This window comes from Ostrea edulis, chromosome 5 (assembly GCF_947568905.1).
Source record: "Ostrea edulis chromosome 5, xbOstEdul1.1, whole genome shotgun sequence".
Lineage (NCBI taxonomy): Eukaryota > Metazoa > Mollusca > Bivalvia > Ostreida > Ostreidae > Ostrea > Ostrea edulis.
In genome coordinates this window covers 28,087,129-28,105,830 of record NC_079168.1, presented here as the reverse complement: position 1 = coordinate 28,105,830, position 18,702 = coordinate 28,087,129, and the positions used below count along the sequence as shown (strand labels likewise).

The 18,702-nt window shown below is 35.1% G+C and overlaps 1 protein-coding gene across 18 annotated transcripts in view; it reads right to left on the bottom strand.

Moving 5' to 3' along the window:
• Window positions 1-18,702, bottom strand: part of LOC125649304 (serine/threonine-protein kinase D1-like) — a 75,923-nt gene that overhangs the window by 6,947 nt on the left and 50,274 nt on the right. For 8 of the 18 annotated variants that reach the window (XM_048876741.2, XM_048876744.2, XM_056165654.1 and 5 more), the window contains 7 exons: window positions 14,288-14,449; window positions 12,807-12,905; window positions 11,926-12,010; window positions 11,630-11,705; window positions 9,870-9,976; window positions 7,720-7,808; window positions 23-4,265 (listed from right to left, as the gene is read on the bottom strand). In XM_048876741.2, coding sequence (XP_048732698.1) covers window positions 4,059-4,265; window positions 7,720-7,808; window positions 9,870-9,976; window positions 11,630-11,705; window positions 11,926-12,010; window positions 12,807-12,905; window positions 14,288-14,449 — 825 coding nt within the window. In that variant the 3' untranslated portion in view covers window positions 23-4,058. Of the gene's footprint in view, window positions 1-22; window positions 4,266-4,739; window positions 4,826-7,719; window positions 7,809-9,869; window positions 10,384-11,629; window positions 11,706-11,925; window positions 12,011-12,806; window positions 12,906-14,287; window positions 14,450-18,702 lie in introns of those variants that run through there. The other 10 variants (XM_056165653.1, XM_056165655.1, XM_056165647.1 and 7 more) reach the window with 7 other exon arrangements.

The following is an 18,702-nucleotide window of genomic DNA, read 5'->3' as shown; positions in this document are numbered from 1 at the left end:
CCCATAAGCTTCAAGACTGGTGGTCACCTATTACCATCTTTATTGAACAGATCTGTCATAACATCACATTTTTCCAGGTAGTCAACATACATTAACTAGCGCTATAATATTATTGCATAAAGTGTCACACCTGAGGCGTAGTACAATGTAAAACATTATCAAATGAGAGCATGTCATAAATACGCCTTAAAGTTCTCAAATCAAAAGATTTCCAAATTTTACCATTACAATATCACTCTAACATTCACTTCATAATGAAACTGAACAAGTCTTAATTTCCCTTTCAAAATACCTGTTATTGTATTCCTATGTCTTGCGACTAATTTCTATTTCCATTTATATCAAAATTCCCACATTAGGCCAACTCAACTTAATTTATAGATTATCATCCCCGCCCGCCCCTCAAAAATTGGCCCACCCCGATTTTTTTTTATTTTGTGAAACTTGCGATTTCCAGAAAATTTTCATGTCCAACTCAGGTATTTACACTTCTTGTTTACATTTTCGGTATAGCAACGTGAAAAGCCAAATGAAGAATATGGTTTCTTGCATTCTTACGGGCATAAATCTTGAAGAAGTTTGGTATCTTTTTGTGTTTGAAATTAAGCTTAACCTGGAATTCGTCTGTGAAATAAGCATAGATTGATATCCATCTGGCATTAAATGAAGAACTTCTGTTGACAAAAACTCGTTTGTCATTAATAAAATCCTCCCACCCGCCCCATACTTTTTGGTGACCCTGGATGATAATCTACTAATTAAGTTGAATTGGCCTTAATTGGATAACACTATGAAAATAAAAGCCAAATCTATCCGATGCTCTAAAAAGTCCTGATTCTTTTGCACCACAAAACAATTTCGCCATTTAGAATTTAAGAATCAGTTGTACTAGATGGTCCTACGTTTTGAGATTCTGGTTTGGAAAATGAGTCAAATGAATAAAACGAAAATGTAACATCTGTCTGTTTAGATGGGTGACAAGAAATGAAATGGGTATGCATCATGGTAATAGACAGAACTTCTATCTTTGTTTGTGAAAATAAATATCTAAACTTTTACACCCCCCTCTCCTGATGCAGGTGATGATAGAAATATTTTTAATATTTATCTTAATGAAATAAAAAAAATAAGCCTAAAAATAAAATTCAACACCTGCATATTTTTTTAATCCAGAAGACAAACAATCCTAAATCTTGAATGTTCAGAGTTAAATACATGTAATGAAATGTGTCATGATATTTTCATGGCTGCCATATTATCTATATACTCACACTTCTGTAATGCATTTGCAGATTAAAAAAATATCTCCCTGCAAAGATTAAATGCTGAGCGAACAAATTTCTATAAATATGCAAAACTCCTATCTTAATAGTGTAGGCTATATTATAGACTCTATTTAAATACATGAAGTTTTTATGGTCAATATATCAATAATGATTTTTTAATGATCAAAGTATAATGATAAATTTTGTATAAGAACAAGTTCATCTTATAAGCATGATTTGAACATATTAAAATTGATAGTGATTAATGAAAGCACACAGACTATAGACTAGAAACACACCTTTATCTTCACAAAATGACACCAAGATATTCAATATATGATTATGAGAAAGCGGTCTGCCCAGAGAGAAATATCCGAGTTTTCTAACAGCCTGCTAAGCACAAAATGCAGCATATAGTCTAATTCTATGTGGTAAGTTTTCTATTTGGCATCCAGTCGTGAATAAGCGACTTCCTTCCACGAAATTATGTTTGTCAATATGTCCTGCGACAGAATGAGAAATTCCTGTGTTTGTGAGACAGTCTGAGTCTGACTCAGAACGTTTAGGTGAAGACGAGCATCATGAATTTATAATCATCTGTGTATGAAATATGAATTTGATTTTGTCAGCAAACATACAAAATTTGACTCACTCTCATATAACACTGCACCAAAATATACATGTCAATATATTACCCTTACACTTTTCTCATATATTACATATATGTATAAAACTATCATAAACTTTGTGATATTCTGTCTTCCTGACACATGGCTTTACTTTGGAAGGGAATTTGATTTAATTGTTACTGATGTTCCTCAATGACTGTCATATCAGTATTTCTTAATGACATTTTCATTAAATTTCCGAGCATTTCTTGGCAATTGATTAAATCATTTAGCCACTTTTAAAAGTCTTTCAGTCTAAGCTGATCAACATTCAAGCACACATCATTTCAGATAGCTACTGTATCTGAATATCATATAAGGGATTAACTGCAGACAAAGGAGTCCTTCTTAAAAAGGGGGGGGGGGGGGGGGGGGGGGGGGGGGTAATCAGAGAGAAAAAACATAACAGAGTAAAACCCAATATGTTCCCACACTACATTAGGGGAACTTAATTATCTAGTACACTATGTATGCTCTTTCTATCATATAAATCATAACATAGCTATATATCTAATATTATTTATACTAACACTGGTGTAACACGATTCACATCAAGACAGTCAAAGCCAAATCTCACTAAGACTTCACTTTTTGTATATATACTTGTCACATTTTTAAAAAATATGATTTTAAGATTTATTTTTTTGAAACACCCTTTTCATGGAGTCAAGTCAATGTGACTGTCATATTTCCCCCATTCATTACTAATGTGAATCGTGTAATCTTTATTATTAATGTGAGCCATGGAGATTCTCTCAGAATATATAATATTAAAATGTTAATATCAAAATATATCTCATAAGAATTATGTCCAGGCAACTGAAGTTCAGTGAGTTGGTCCACTTGTGAAATATTTACAAAATGCACGTGGCTAAGTCAATAATATAGGTAAATACGTTCCCTCGGGCCAACTGGCCTCGGTCAATATTTTCAATTTCTTCTTCATATGCAGAAAACACGTTATTTAATGTTTTGAAAATTGTTCAGAGGCAAGTGAATTTTTTTCATGGAGTATGCATGCGTATAGTTATTAGTATTTGATTTCTGAACCCATCATAGTGTATCAATTTTTTCAATATTTATATCAGATTGACCTCTGAACCTGAATTTTGATTGAGTCTTGACATCGACAATGACAAAGTCACGCATGAGCTTGATATTTTACAAGGTCTGACTATAATCTAGTTCCAAAAAGGATTAAAGATGCTGATTTTACGAGAGTGTTTCACAAAAAGCATCTCCAGTCTACCATCTAGTCCTCTAATTTCGTTTGTGCTCGACTGTAAAGTTAGGGGTGGGATGACAACTGTATATATATATATATGGAAATGAACCTGTTGTCTGGACATAGTGACATCACAACAATAAATGGAAGAACAGTTGTGTAAAAAACATCATGCAGACAACTGAGCATGCTGACCACTTGGACAACACCTGATACAGGTGGGAAGGTCTGAAGATGCACCAGATATTGTCTGTGGCCAGCATCCACTATAGCGAAAGCAGTGTAATGTAAAATGGTATTTACAAATAAATGAAAAATATATCACATAGTCTTGTAGTCTACAAAACAGATCCTGACCCTCGCCGCCCACTCAGTATTTACCTGGAAGTTTTCCTTGTCTGCGGGTGGGCGCCAGAGACAAAGGCCTAATATTGGACACCGTGTATCATAAAATATTTAACAATAAAAAGGTATAACAATAGAAAGTGCCCATAACAGAGTGAGTGCATGACAATAGCTCAACAACAAGTTTGATTGTTTGTTGTAGATCATCCCGTGATCTTATAAATCTTATAAAACAGACGACAACATGCAAAACCACAATAACTATTCTTATGAACTCTTTCAGCCCTTACACTGAAGGGATTTCCAAAAATAAAAACTAGCATATTACAATCAAAAGGTATAAACTTCCATCAAAAGCAAAATACGTCAATCATAAAAAAAATTCTATAAAGTTTTGCACATCTGAGAAAAAAGATGAAAGACAAAAAAAATTTCCATAAGATTTTTTCCTCCCCGAATAATGGACAAACATCAGAAAACAGAAGACATCTTATTACAGAAAGCTGACAACATTTGGTCCGATTAGAAGATAAATACCAAGAACACAACACAGATTCAGGAACTGGCATTAACCGTGCGTTCACTGCGGGACTTGCCCAGTTTGTAAGTTTCATTCACACCTTTCATGCCCGTGTCCTGCCAGCGTGCTAGATTCCTTTCTCTGCGGAACTGTTCCCACCGCTCGTCGTCTGATTCGTGCGACAGATAGCGCTGACCTACATTCTCCTCCAACTGTCTTAGGTCACACCAGGTCTGGTAATCCTGGGAAATGGGTACAACAAATGTTATTCAAATATACATTGCATTCTATATCTCACGACAGTTAAAGCAACAATTATTTTTAAAACATTACTTAATTTTGATACTTTATATTGTATTTCACCCAAGATTATTTCTTATGATGTCTATTACATATTAAATTGAGCATAAAAGTTTCAATTTTTCAAAAAGTCTAAGTATTTCATATATTTTGTTAAAATTCTAATGAGTATTTAGGCTATGATGTCTGTGAAAATAATTATGAAAGAATAATGTCAATAAGATATGATTTTGATTTCAATAGAGATAGTGCTACTTGATGATAGATATCAAAATTAAGAAAGCAAAGCTCTAAATTCAATAAAATGGTTAGATTTGAAATCAAAGTGTTTCTTCACTTGAGATAATTTCCTGGGGGTAATTCTAAACATTATCACAAAAAGTAAAAAGACATGATAAAGGGAGGTAAGACTTCACCTGGAGCCACAAATGAGAGAGAGACTTATCCACTGTGAATCTTTTGCGCATTTTGACTTGGAGTAGGTTACTGATCAAATCGATGGCTGCAAGAAGGCAAAAGCTTTTGTCAAATTGAATTTCCACTTGAATACATAATCAAATTCCATGCTGTATGCATAACTTCAAATGCCAGCTCGATTTCCACTGGACCGAGATGTGGTATAAATGAAAAATCAATCTACTTTCTATCAATAACTTCATGCAGCACTAAAATTTCCATGTCTGACAAATGTAAGCATCCTTCATGTTCTTTTAGCAGATGTGATGCTACAGGGCTTTCAACTCCTGAGAAACTGAGATGACTTGAGAGATGTCTAAAGAACCTGGTACTGAAGGACAAATGAATACTGTAAATTCCTAAATATACGCAAGGATTTTATTACTGTGTAATTTCGCCAGAAGCATTGCTCACGAATTAAAATTACTCGTTTTTGTTTTGATATTGCTAAAATATGTCAAGACTCTTGGTCAACAGAGCACTCGAGAATTTATGTTCTCACGATTTGACTTATACGAGTCACTTCGCGATATTAAGTACTCACGTAAAATAAGGAATCTACAGTATTGCTTTCAGAATTTAACTAGAAGTCTATAAATTCAGAAGAAAAGAATGAATTCTGAAATGATATAGAAATAATTCTAAGAATCTATGAATCCATTATCTAGAATAGTTGTAGTTGGAATACTAATCAGGGAACTAGTAACAAATTATCATCGAGATATTCAAACATGGAGAAGAAATTATCGAAATATTCAGACATATGGAGCACAATTCATCTGGAGTCTTAGGAAAAGTTATCATTCTGGAGTCAAATAAATGGTATTATTTTGATGAAATAATCAATCTCTATTTATGTTATGACATTACACATGATATTGATGTCACTGTGAAGTTTAGCCTAATATCTTTAAAACTCTTATTTCTTTGCCCAAATTTGGGCATAACCATGCATGTAAATCATGCATATAAAGTTATATTTACATTTGTTTGACATCCTTAAAAATTGTAAGGACAGCCATTTCCTCGTGAACGCATTGCAGTTGTGAACGATGTGTGTATGAATCTTGATAAATATAGTACGACTTTATTCCGAAAATAGAACTGAAATATAGGAATTAAAACTTCATTTTTGAAAATAGATAAGGACTTGACCAGCAATTCTTGACGTGCTTCTAGCAGTATTCTGGCATGAAGTGTTGCAATTATTCATAACCATGCATTTTTAAAAATGAAATTTATTTCTTAAATGTATATTAAATATTCAGATTCTAATGCACTTTGAATTACTGAACACTAATTACTGCCATTTTTATAAATATTTCAGATGTTTTAGTCTGTGCACCTTTTAAAAATTAACAAGACGCCATAAATGATGTACGAAAATGTTACTGGGGCACTATAAAAACTTGATAATGTTAGAAAATGTCTGCCAAAGTTCTCAAAGTACTTTAGTAGTGACATAATACTAAATTTATAAGCGATGGCATTTTGGACCCCCCCCCCCCCCCCCCCCCCAAAACGAGGTCAATCATTGTGATATCACATTAATGGTGTCCACGTTTTTCAAAACAAAATCCATATGAATGTAATGTTACGTTGGAATATATAACGTTACGTTGGAATATCACATGTTAATCAAGAAATAATGCACAAGGGTATAACTGTACGTTTCACACCGGCAGACTTCATGGAGTGCATTAGCCTCATGTACTTTCTAAAATGAAATTTTTATGTTATATTTGCATTCTATTTTCATTTTTGTTGGAATTCCCAGCTGTTAAAATAAACACACTTTATTTATCAAGTAATTCTGTATTCATATGCATATATATTCATGTTCTCTTCATATGTACTTGTTTCCACAACATGTTGCATCCACATGCAGTTTGCAGTCTATGTAACCTGTAGATAATGTTGTAAACTTTCTTTCTTTTTTGAATTTCCTTCTTTATAAACTGTCTTACTGTTATGCCCTCTGGGCCCAAAATTGAAATAAACTTATCTTATCTATGCACATTGTTTACAACTACATAACATTCGTGAGGAAATGCCGATCATCACAAGTCGTAAATAAGGTTATACAAACATGATATTTTGATGTTCCGTTCGGAGACACCAGTAACATGTGTAATGTCTTTTGTCTTATTTTGTTTGTGAGTTTCTAGTAGGATTTCAATAAAACCAAGACTTCTAAATATATAGTACTTAAAGCAAAAATTAACATTTTGGCAAAAGCATGGCTTCAAACTGACACTGCAAAATAAACCATTGTTAAGTCTGTCTAGTCCACACACTACATTGTAAAGCCACTGACTGAGTAGGTGTTGCAAGTGATATACTCTATCAAGGTGTGTTACAGATCTTGTATAAGAAGTGATGATGTCGAGATGAACTGTGTACAGCTATTATACTCAGTTGTAAGATGTGTTATAAAACAAGTGAACTGAACACACCCCTTCTGGAGATCAATACTGACTTCCAACAAGCCCAGCTTTCATTACCCCCCCCCCCCCCCCCCTCCAAAGGTGGATAACTCTGATCATTATTATACTTTTACTTCAACTAACTTCCTCCATGTTTCTCAATTCTCAGAAAGAATATGAAGAGAAAAATGGTGTCAAAATATATTTCTAGGAGGGTTCAATTATAACAATTTCAGTTTCTTTCATACACTGTAAAATGAGTAGCAAAACTGATATCCCCTCAGAAAGAACTGTCTTTCATTGTAGCAAACTATAAGTGTTCTTCAATTTACACATATCGAAGAATTTAATCTACAATTTACACTACACAAACCCCTCTATTTTATTACATATTTTGTGACTGGTCTCCCTATTTTGAATATTGCTGTTTATATATGGAGAGGAATGTAGGGGTGTGTTCAGTTAGAATACAGCTGGTGTACACACGTGCAGCACACATCAATATGTGAAGCACCTGTATCAACCATGGATGTCTGAGCACATTAGAACAAGATGGACGCTTTTTATGATTGGTCTGCAGTAGTATGTTGATGCACTCTCGAGCTGTAAGGTAACATTAAACAGTTATTCTCTTCTGTAATGACATACAAAAATCTACCAACTAAAACACAGACTAATTAATCATTCCTCCCACTGATCTAATTAGCCTTAATTAGCTAATTCATTAGATTGTCAAATACTTTAACAGTTATTTTGTTTCCGTCATACCAAATACAAAAATATATCTCAAACAGTAATGATAATCATGCCATGCTTTCAAATGCCCAAAGCACTTTCAGGCAATTTTTAAGGTTAAACATTTCAGTCATTTGTTTCCGATTCCATTCCAGCTCTCTCTACTGAGATGCTGGCAACTGTCATCAACGTTTATATCAGATGAAGACAAACAGCTATTAAATTCTGATATCAAAATAATAGTTACTGCAGTCCCCATGGTTTATAACACTTGAAATCAATTTAAAAAATTACATAAAATGTCTATTTTAACAAAAGGCCCATGGGCCACATCGCTCACCTGAGTCACCTTGGCCAATATCTGAAGACTTTCCATATATATTTGCATGTAAAACCTTGGTCCCTATTATGGCCCAAACTACCCTTTGCAAACCTGAATCTACACTATGTCAGAAAGCTTTCATGTAAATGTCAACTTCTTTGGCCCAATGGTTCTTTTAAAGCTTTTTTCTATATTTGTATGTAAAACTTTGACCCCCCCCCCCCCCCTTGTGGCCCCATCCTACCCCCCGGGGACCATGATTTGAACACACTTGAATCTGCACTATGTCAGAAAGTTTTCTTGTAAATATCAGCTTTTCTGACTCAGTGGTTATTGAGAAAAAGATTTTAACTATATATTTGTATGTAAAACTTTGATCCCCCTTGTGGCCCCATCCTACCCCCGGAGCCCATGATTTGAAGAAACTTGAATCTGCACTACGTCAGAAAGTTTTCATGTAAAAATCAGCTTTTCTGGCTCAGTGGTTCTTGAGAAGAAGATTTTTCCTATATATTTGTATGTAAAACTTTGATCCCCTATTGTGGCCCCATCCAACCCCCGGAGCCCATGATTTGAACAAACTTGAATCTGCACTATGTCAGGAAGCTTTCATGTAAATCTCAGCTTTTCTGGCTTAGTGGTTCTTGAGAAGAAGATTTTTAAAGTTTTTCCCTATATATTTGTGTGTAAAACTTTGATCCCCCCCTTGGGGTCCCATCTTATCCCCGGGGGCCATGATTTGAACAAACTTGAATCTGCACTATGTCAGGAAGCTTTCATGTAAATCTCAGCTTTTCTGGCTTAGTGGTTCTTGAGAAGAAGATTTTTAAAGTTTTTCCCTATATATTTGTGTGTAAAACTTTGATCCCCCCCCTTGGGGCCCCATCTTATCCCCGGGGGCCATAATTTGAACAAACTTGAATCTGCACTATGTCAGAAAGTTTTCATGTAAAAATCAGCTTTTCTGGCTTAGTGGTTCTTGAGAAGAAGATTTTTAAAGATTTTTCCTATATATTTGTATGTAAAACTTTGATCCCCTATTGTGGCCCCATCCAACCCCCGGGGCCCATGATTTGAACAAACTTGAATCTGTATTATGTCAGGAAGCTTTCATGTAAATCTCAGCTTTTCTGGCTTAGTGGTTCTTGAGAAGAAGATTTTTAAAGTTTTTCCCTATATATTTGTATGTAAAACTTTGATCCCCCCTTGTGGCCCCATCCTACCACCGGGGGCCATGATTTGAACAAACTTGAATCTGTAATATGTCAGGAAGCTTTCAGGTAAATTTCAGCTCTTCTGGCCCAGTGGTTCTTGAGAAGAAGATTTTGAAATGACCCCACCCTATTTTTGCATTTTTGTGATTATCTCCCCTTTGAAAGGGACATGGCCCTTCATTTGAACAAACTTGAAAGCCCTTCACCCAAGGATGCTTTTGGCCAAGTTAGGTTGAAATTGGCCCAGTGGTTCTGGAGAAGAAGTCGAAAATGTGAAAAGTTTACAGACAGACGGACAGACAGACGGACGCTGGACAAAATGTGATCAGAATAGCTCACTTGAACCTTCGGTTCAGGTGAGCTAAAAACTTGTTATATGAAAGAAGAGCTTACCCTCCTGAGAGATTTCCTTCCACGGTGTTGCTGGATACATGAAAGAGGCATTTTGGATCTGATCACTAATCTCTTCATCTTCGTTGAATGGGAATGTACCACTTAAACTGTAATAGAACACAGCATGGTAATGTACCACTTAGACTGTAATAGAACACAGCATGGGGATGTACCACTTACACTGTAATAGAACACAGCATGGGAATGTACCACTTAAACTGTGATAGAACACAGCATGGGAGTGTACCACTTAAACTGTAATAGAACACAGCATGGGAGTGTACCACTTAAACTGTAATAGAACACAGCATGGGAGTGTACCACTTAAACTGTAATAGAACACAGCATGGTAATGTACCACTTAGACTGTAATAGAACACAGCATGGGAATGTACCACTTAAACTGTAATAGAACACAGCATGGTAATGTACCACTTAGACTGTAATAGAACACAGCATGGGGATGTACCACTTACACTGTAATAGAACACAGCATGGGAATGTACCACTTAAACTGTAATAGAACACAGCATGAGGATGTACCACTTAGACTGTCATAGAACACAGCATGGGGATGTACCTCTTTAACATATACTAGCTGCCTTCACTGGCGATTGTCAGAATAGACAATACTTTGATTAATTATCAATTTCAATTTGAAAGTTTCTCAAATATCATGAGTCATTTTTTTGGTCCCAAATCAGGGATGAAGCCTATGCATAGGAACAAACATTTTTTCCACAGATTAAATAATCTACAAACTTGTCTGTTTCGATTTGAAGGAATACATTCCACTGTAAAGAATGACCCATCATTGATGCATTTAATCTCTAGTCATTCAAAACAGTTATGTTAATATTGTCAAAAGAACTGGATGGTGTCATTAAATTAGAAATTTAATCTGAAATCTTGACATCATGTACAACTTCAGTATAAGTATTTATCCCATGCATGATATATAAGTTCTGACATGTAGTTCTCTCTCTCTCTCGCTCTCTCTCTCTCTCTCTCTCTCCCTATATATATATATATATCATGGACAAGTTTAACTTAGCTTGATAAACTACAGTCAAATCTCATTATCTGGAACTCAATGGGACAGAGATAAAACTTCGAGATATCTGAGGGTTCGAGCTATTGAGGTTAAACTTCACAAAGAAAATGTAGCCGAGACTTCCCATTCATTTGGACATATGAATGGTATTTGAGATATCCATGTTCGAGATACCGAGATATCCATGATTGAGATAACGACATATCCATGGTATTTGAGATATCCATGTTCGAGATACCGAAGTTCAACAAGCTCATGGGTAAATTAATATGCCGTCAACTTTATTTACATGAGCGCAAAAACTCCATGATCTCAAGGTCATAATACACAATTACATAAATTAGAGATTTCAGCCCAGTTTCCCTTTCTGTTTGTGATATCTTTGGACTGAGTGTGTACACCTTTACAATGTAGCTTGATCTGTGTATACAATGTTTTGTACTGAGGCAATCAGTGACCAGGTTAAACTTACCTCACATATTTAGCCAATCAGTGACCAGGTTAAACTTACCTCACATATTTAGCCAATCAGTGACCAGGTAAAACTTACCTCACATATTCAGCCAATCAGTGACCAGGTTAAACTTACCTCACATATTTAGCCAATCAGTGACCAGGTTAAACTTATCTCACATATTTAGCCAATCAGTGATCAGGCTGAACTTACCTCACATATTTAGCCAATCAGTGACCAGGTTAAACTTACCTTACATATATTACAACACCAACTGACCACATGTCCAGGGAACGATTGTATCCTTTGCTCTTCAGCACTTCAGGAGCTGAAATTCAATTATATGCACACACAATATGGACATTCTAAAGAAATAGTACTTACATATTTTCCACTTAAATCATTCTTTGACACAGATATGTCATAGCTTGTGGATATATATAAAGTTAATACTCTGCACACTGCTATATCTTCCACTTCAGCTATTATTTATTTTATTACAAACATGAAGTATTGTGTTGACTGAGACATATGATATACTCCCTTACCCAGATAGGCTGGAGTGCCCACTACAGACCGCCTGAAAGATTTCTCACCAATGATTCTAGCAAATCCAAAATCACAAAGCTTCACCTGTTACAATCATAAAACCAAGATTTAAAATGTGAGGCTTTAATTTCATTATCAACAAATTCTGGAGGCAAACAGACATCTCTTTTATAGTCAAATCTAATGAAAAGTACAATTAGAAAACTGAAAAGTCAGAGAGGGACCCCACAATGAATATATCCATCAGGTCACTGAACTATGTGTGACTGGTTGGGTAGTTAAATTGGCAGAGTTAGTACATCCACCCTTAATTCTTCTCTGGATTAAAAAAATATCACCTGCCATAAAAAGTACTATCATCTAATTAATATAGAAAAGTCCCATAACTCCACAACAACAATACAGAAAATCAAAAGGGGTCTTCGTCTTTCTATTCCAAACATTATCTTTAAATTCTATGAAAATCTTCTCAAGTAATCTCAAGTTACTGTGTGCCATAGAAAGCAATATTTTTTTTAAAATCAATAATAGAAAATTCAGAGTCCCATTACTATGTAAGAACCAAACTGTTAAATCTGAAAATTGAAAAGAGTCTTCCCCTGCCTAATCCAAGATTCAAATCATGTATAAAATTTATGAAAATCTTCTCAAGGAATTGTGCGCCATAGAAAGTGCTGACGTACAGAGTGATTACTATAGGGCATCAGAGCCCTAATTATGCAATGCCTCTACACTGCATTTACAGAGATAACAAACCTTTAGGAAATTAATTAATAGTTTTGCTGTATTTGTAAGAGTCTTTTCATTAAAGAGTGCTTTTACATATGATACTACAATACTGACTTCAAGTTGTAAGTAAGAATTAAATCAGTTACTGTACCTGTGGAAATGCTGTCTCTGAAGATAACAAAACATTCTCTGGTTTTAAATCACAATGGACAATATGTTTTGAATGTAGGTGCTTCAGTGCCATCAAAATCTGAAAGGATAAGATGTGTTCTTCAATGCCTCTGGTGATATCATGTTTCTGTAGATCTGATAACATTTATTTCTGTAGATCATGTTTATTTCTGTAGATCATGTTTATTTCTGTACACCACGTCTATTTCTGTAAATCACACCTATTTCTGTAGATCATGTTTATTTCTGTAGATCACATCTATTTCTGTAGATCATGCCTATTTCTGTAGATCATGCCTATTTCAATAAATCACGTCTATTTCTGTAGATCATGCCTATTTCAATAAATCACGTCTATTTCTGTACACCACGTCTATTTCTGTAAATCACGCCTATTTCTGTAGATCATGTTTATTTCTGTAAATCACGCCTATTTCTGTAGATCACGCCTATTTCTGTAGATCATGCCTATTTCTGTAAATTATGTTTATTTCTGTAAATCACGCCTATTTCTGTAGATCACGCCTATTTCTGTAGATCATGCCTATTTCAATAAATCATGTCTATTTCTGCAGATCGCATTCACAAGACCTTACTTTTGTATACAATGATGTACTCAATCATGACACATAACATTTGCGAATCCCTGTTACTTATACATTCAAGAGTTTATATGCGAGAACTAAATATTCGCAAATGACAAGTCTTGCAAATTTACACGTAAATAATGTATAGCATTGGAAAAGCCTTGTCACAAAGATTATTTTGCTATATAACAGTCATCCAGTGATTGTTTTATTTCAGGAAGCAGGTATCCATACTTATAAATGCATGACAAGAATTCTCATTGGTTCAAATCCATTGAGACTCTGTAGCAGCACCAATCAAGTGATCCATGCATATTAATCATCTACAACATTTTCTATACAAGTTTGTCAGTGGGTGACAATAACAAAGATGGAATCAACCATGGGTCTCAGACGAAAAACAGGTACAACTGTAACAGACATAACTCCCATCATGTTCATGTTTAATTGTGGGAATTTTTTTACCTTGACCTTGATTTTTACTTCGACCTTAACCTTTCATCTAACCAAGCATGAGGATTCTCTTACATTACAGACAGCAAGGCAGAAATATGGACAGGCAGACCAAACCAATTTGTACCCTCAACCTTCAATCCCTGAGCTCTAACGATGATACAACTGACTACAAGACAATTTCAGATTCTTTGCAAGCATTAACAGTATTACTATAGGTCAACATGGAGCTTTCTTTCTACTTTCTTTATGAGGGTATTTACCTGTGAGGTGAGGAACTTGGTCACCCGTTCACTGAGTCGGCATTTACGACTTTTCTACTTTCTTTATGAGGGTATTTACCTGTGAGATGAGGAACTTGGTCACTCGTTCACTGAGTCGGCCTTTGCGACTTTTCTACTTTCTTTATGAGGGTATTTACCTGTGAGATGAGGAACTTCGTCACTCGTTCACTGAGTCGGCCTTTAAGACTAGATAGAATCATTTCCAACATGTCCCCTTTCTGTTTCTCCATTACGACAAAGATTCTCTCAGGTGTTTCAAACATTTTCTCCAGATTTACCACCCCAGGGTGATGTAGATTCTGAAATCAAAGGTAAATGACAATAATTTAATTCTTATTGTATCCTTGTCTCTGATTGGTCAAATTCCAATTAAGGAACGCAGGTTATTTTTGTATAACCTGGTTTGGTCAGCTGGTTTGGTATGGGGACACACCCCCTTGACAACCAGAAGCCGGAACTATTTTTTTCTCTTTCTAAATTTATATCGCAGCACTGTTTTCAGCCTTCTATGGAATAGAAAGTCAACATGTACAATAAGTTTCTTTGGTTTGATACACATATATATATTGTTTTCTCGTTGTCAATATCATTATCTACTTGTACACAAATCACTGTTGTAAAACATCTTTCTCTGTATGATGATTGAATAATAGATTAAAACAAATATATTATATTTGCATTAATGATTTACCAAGTAAGCATTGTCCTGTTCACTTTGAAATACATTTCTCACTTGTGGGAAAAGAGATGGGGTGAGTGTGTGTGTTTCATTGCTTGATTCGCCTTTCAACAAAGCAAACAAAAATTCATACGTCACATTTTATCATATGACGTCAGTCACATTGACATGTGGATCGCAATATTTGTCACTTGCTTATACATATTTTCTTGTGTTGGATTTACTATTAGTGAAAACGTTGCATACAAGGGTAAGTTTTCATGTAGTAGAAGTTTTCACAGAGTTAAAAGCCACAAATTATTGCATTTTCTGATATTTGAAGATTTATTTTGGGTAGGCCTAAACATTGCAATTTCCCGTATTTTCTCAATCTGTCGGAGATGAGCGACTTCAAACTCGATCTCTATCTCTGAAGGGCAGCGAAATATGCATTGTATGCATAGTCTACACATATTTTCTATCATGACAAACTTCACCTTCGATACAATATTTTGATAAAAGGTTAGGCTCTGTAGAACTAAGATTAAAGATGGCGACCTTCACAGCTAGACGCGACGCTTCGTCGTTGTTGCTAAGTGAATCATTGCGCGACTCAATAGGGGATTTTCGAGTTCTTCTATATCCGTGTTTATTCTGCATTTAGTCACTATTACGTCATACTTTTTTAGGCATGGTCATATCCGGTTTATCGTAGTTAACGTAAATACAATAAGTCTTGTGTTAGTGTATACACAACCTATTAAAATGGACGTTGATTCTATGCAAGTATAATCGAACTAAAGAAATTTTTGTTACAGATAAGTGTTTCTTGTTCCTTTTACCGTAAAAGTAACCTACAAAGGCTATGTAAGTTTGCGATTGGTATAAATTTGGAAATCCTTTCCAAAAATATTGGTATAGATACATAAAAAAAATTGATCTCAAGCTCTTGAAAATCAATTGCCGATCGGTAAAGAAAACTGACCGAATGACCGAGTTGTTGGAAATCATCAATAAAATTGTGGGGAAAAATTGAATGAAGACATATACCAGCTATTGAAAGTTATTATGTCATGATTTATATTTACAAATATTGGGCACCACTGGAATGAACGGCGACTTCGGCATTGAAAATCCAATAATGGATATATCGGTACTTCTGAGGCATGCATGTAGAATGAGGGAGGGGGAGGGAATGGTCCCCATTTTAACAACCATAACTTTCTATTATTTATATATGCAAATAAAGATATATTTCGTGACACAACCACCAAGCCCCCCCACCCCCCTCCGACTTTTTATGGCGGCAGAAGTGAATGGTACGAATGCAATTTATGAAGTGAATCCATAATGTGTTCTCCCTACGATTCAAGTAATCAGATTTTGGGGGAAAAAATCTTCGGGAATATATATGATACGCTACTACCCCCCCCCCCCCTCCCCGGGCGTTGGCACGATAAAGAACCCACACTGCTACGGCCCTGAGCGCTAAGCATAGGTCTAAATTTGTGGTACTTAACCTAAAGCTGTTGGTGTCTTAAAATGAGAAATGAGTGAAAACTCCTCAACGAGTCGTTAAAACAATCAATCATTCACCCCCCCCCCCTCTTGAATTTTAAAAGGTGTGAAAAAATATATATTGAAGTATAATAAGTCGTATGCCACTACTTAACCTTCATCCATGCATTTCAAATTTGAAAAATTTTGAATATTAGTCAAATGAACATGTTAGGATTTGTTTGTTTTGATATATTTATTTATTCTTGTCAAGAATTTTAGACAAAGTAGTGTGAAGGCATTGTCTCTGACTACCCCCCCCCCCCCCCCTCCCTGAAAAACGATGCTACGTCACGTGCCTGTTTTCCTCTCTTACGTAAATCCGTATTACATCCCTCTGCCACACACCAATGGCACTGGTACTTAAATTCGGTATCAAAACCAGTGAGTAAAATAAATGAACGAAATCGTCTGACTGTTAGCTAAATCGGAAGAAAGCATGCCTAAAAAAATCACCAAATCACATGACTTGGGTAGATTCTAAAACACAAAATACGCACGGAACGGAAGAACTCGAAAATCCCCTATTGACTTGTATTTTTCCAAGTTTATGTACATTTTGATAAATGAAGGTTAGTATCTTTGTCTCTTGCATTAAATTATAAGGAATTATTTTAATTCTGGGGCAAGTTAAACGAGTATAACCTGGTTTGGGTCAGTTTACGCTTTTTTATAATCCGCTTCACGGATTATAAAGTGTAAACTGACCCAAACCAGGTTATACTCGTATAACTTGCCCCAGAATTAAAGTCATTCCTTAATTATATATTGTAAAACAGGCCTGATATAAGCCTTTTCAGCATTTTGGGGTGGGGGTGTCTTTAACCATTATATTGACTTGACCAGTCACATGTGCATAATGATTCTGATCAATTGATTCTGACCAAAATGATAATGTGATTTACATCTTGCTTATTCAATGATATACATGTAGCATTCTTCTTAATCATACTCAAAAGTGATGTATAGTTTTTAAGAAAAAGATAAAACAAATTACTAAAAACCGAATTTCAGTACAATTCTATCTAAAAAAAAAAAAAAATATTACAGAGAAGTTGCATGATATTCAAGCACAGTCAATCACAAGCCAATCTATAGACAGCTGCTGTAGCTGTTGGTAACACATGACCTTGTGTGCCTGTTTGTTGACACACAGAATAATACTTCCTGGTCAGCACTGACTGATGCAGAATAATACTTCCTGGCCCAGCACCAACTGATGCAGAATACTTCCTGGTCAGCACCAACTGATGCAGAATACTTCCTGGTCAGGGCAGTCGTCATACTTATTGTCTTTACTTTGACTTCTTCATTGATTGTAGTGCATACGAGTGAACATTACTTTGACTTTATGTGTACTAGTGTTAATCATGAAGAAAAGTGCTGGGGCCCATTTTACAAAACAAATTACGACAAAGTTGCAAGTCTTGAATGATATTATAGAGTTATCGCTTTGAATGAATGAAATAAAAAATTTCTAAGGCCTAATTTTCAACATTTTAGAATAAATATTTTCATTTGGGTTGAATGATCTTACAATAAACTGGAAAATTCCCGTAGGTAAAGTTGGTCGTAAATCGTAAGTTCTTTTGTAAAACGCGCCCCTGGTCACTACTATTATCATCAGTGAAACGGTAATTTTGTTGAAAGTTTGTTGACCTATTTCAGACAATGTTTACAATTTTGGAGATTCAAAGGCATTATAAAATTTGTAGTGGATAAAAAAGTATTTAAGTTACATTTATGAATAATGATGTCTTATATGTAAGAATTTATCTCATGTAGTGCGAAACTAGATGTTCAAGTATGACATATATGACCCCCCCACCCCCCACCCTTTCCCAGTCATTCAAGTTTAAAATATTTGAAAGATCAAGGACATGAAATATCAATTTGGTTGCAAATGAATCAATAACAGAATATCACATCTTGACCTTGTTCATAAAAACTTGTTTAACTTCAGAACCTTGACTGATAGAGACCTTGATCCTCAAACTATAAACTAGTATCAAGGTCAAGTGATTTCAATAACATTGACATTATGGAATCAGTTGTGAAGATAATTACTTAGGTTTATAAGAACATGAAGTGCAAGGCAAGCCTTACAATCAATTCTTTAAGGAAAGAAAGTAATTTTAATTTGTTTTATACGATATAAGGCAAGTTGGGGGCAGTTTATGCATTATAAACCGTGAAGCTTTCAAATTTACCATGTTTAGTTAAAAAATGCAGTTTTAGAAGACAGTAATCTGAAAGAAAAAAAAAATTAAAACCCCTGCTAGACTGGAACCCACAATCTACAGATCAGCAGTCGACACGTACCCAGCTGGGCAATTA